Here is a 1994-nt window from a genome sequence, read left to right as displayed (position 1 = left end):
ACTGCCATCGTTAACCCCCGTCACAAATCAAGAATTGAGCTCGGCCGACGTGTCGGCGAGCTCTACTCCAGATGGGCATTTTCGGCCATAGAACGAACGACGGCTCGTCGCGAAATATTAGTAGCGTCGCATATCTATGCCTAGAACATAAGTAAAGTCCCGACCCACATGGGGAGTCTGGTACAAGGATTCCAGGCGTGCGAAAAGTCCGTCGCCTTTTGTAATGGAAGGGAGGAGAAAGGTTAAATTTGGGGGCAAGCGATGTCTCCTCTCCGCCGCCGTTAGCGGCATAAGGTTCCCAGACTTTCCAGTTCACGGATGTTGGGGGCTTGACTCCGAGTAATACTCTCCGTCGCTATATGTTAGCCACTTGTGGACTTGCCCGTTCTGCTCAGCGTGGCCGTAACAGATACAGTACATTGGAGCCCATTCACAAGCAAGTATAGTATTTTCGTATCCTAACCGCCATGACCAACTTCGTCCATCAGGCCGGGTAACATTAAAAAGTGGGGGGATGTATTTAACGCTCTCATCCTAATACACTTCGCATCTGCTAACTCAACAGTACTCGGCCGAGCTAAATTCTTGATTTGTAAACGGACCTTTACTAGGGCTTCGGGCAATTTTTTAGCCGCTCGTCCGTTGGATCAAAACATCCATGTAATATCAGCTGTGAACCAAAATGGCAAGAAAAAAAAAAAACTTCAAATTTCCAGAGTGAAACACTGAATCCCGTCCAGTTTGTGACGGAGCAAATGTTTTTGCGAAAAATCCGGTCAAAACTCGGGAAACTTGACATTCTTCGAGCTCCAGCCGATCTAAAATTCGGCCGGTGTTCACTTGAATTGTAATGCATTCTTCACTTATAATAGATTCTAGACATAAACGCAACTATTCTGGACCTTGGTGGATGCCTGATAAAATATTCTTATCACAAGCATATTTTTTTGACGTGAGTACCAGTTTAATTTTCATATTGCTCTTTTGACCTTATACAATTTACGAATGGATCAATAGCAATGCATCTTACGTCTACAAGTTGGAGCAGGGTTGCTCCACATTCCGTCAGCTTGACAAGTCAATCTACCGGTGCCGTCCAGTCCGTAGCCCGGATCACAGCTGAAGGTGACCTGGTCCTGGTAAAAGTTCGGTCCAGTGGAAGACACCGCTCCGTTAGACGGAGCCGACAGCGATGGACATTGTACAGCTGAAATAAAGGAGGGATCACGTGAAAAACATGTACTATGATTTTCGTTCCAACAAGGAAGGGCCATAACATATGCTCTACACTGTTACGTCCTTTCTATGGTGCATCGGACGGCGCCAACCTCTGTTTCTTTAGCTTCACTGCGTTTTGCAATCACTGTGACAGGAGGCGACTCCAAATGTAGTCTGTGTGCTCAACTCCAATAAGCATTTGTTCCAAATTGCTAAATGCTACGCAGAGAAAGCAGCATTGCACCATATTCCAAGTCTTTGGTTTGACTTGGCCTGGGAACGAACTTACGACCTACCGACTGCAAGACAAACACTCATACATGTACGTAACACAACATAGTTATAGTATCTTATATATAGTATTTTTCCCTGTATGTACCTGAACATGTTCGGACAGGATTGCTCCACGTGCGGTCTGCCTGGCAGGTAGTGTTAGGAGGACCATCAAGTCCGTACCCCAGGTTACAAATGAACTCTACCACGTCCTGGTATGATGTGGCGCCCGATGGTCTCAAGACTCCGTTTGTAAGAGCCCCCAATTGTGGGCACTGCACGCCTGTTGGGGTGGTATATGAACAACGGTTACTTGAATGATAGACTTAAAGGAAAGATATTCTAAATATAACATTTTATTTAATAAGAATATAGCAGTAATGGTGAAAGATACGTTGTTACATGCTTGAAAAAAGCATGTACTGTTTCTGGTAGGGATCTTTGTGATTCCGGACCGATATCTCTAGAACCTCTGGATGGATTGCGATTTCCTTTGCTATGGG

The 1994-nt window shown here is 45.3% G+C and overlaps 1 protein-coding gene across 1 annotated transcript in view; it reads right to left on the bottom strand.

The window, feature by feature from the left end:
• The window catches only part of LOC118411128 (sushi, von Willebrand factor type A, EGF and pentraxin domain-containing protein 1-like), a 22582-nt gene extending 21042 nt beyond the window's left edge, over nt 1-1540 (bottom strand). The window contains exons 1-2 of the mRNA XM_035813170.1: nt 1531-1540; nt 1031-1207 (exon numbers count right to left, since the gene is read on the bottom strand). Coding sequence (XP_035669063.1) covers nt 1031-1207; nt 1531-1540 — 187 coding nt within the window. The remainder of the gene's footprint in view (nt 1-1030; nt 1208-1530) is intronic.
• Between the last annotated feature and the right edge of the window lie 454 nt (nt 1541-1994).

Source organism: Branchiostoma floridae, chromosome 3, assembly GCF_000003815.2.
Source record: "Branchiostoma floridae strain S238N-H82 chromosome 3, Bfl_VNyyK, whole genome shotgun sequence".
Lineage (NCBI taxonomy): Eukaryota > Metazoa > Chordata > Leptocardii > Amphioxiformes > Branchiostomatidae > Branchiostoma > Branchiostoma floridae.
Note: the sequence above shows the minus strand (reverse complement) of the source record. Positions and strands in the feature narration are given on the sequence as shown.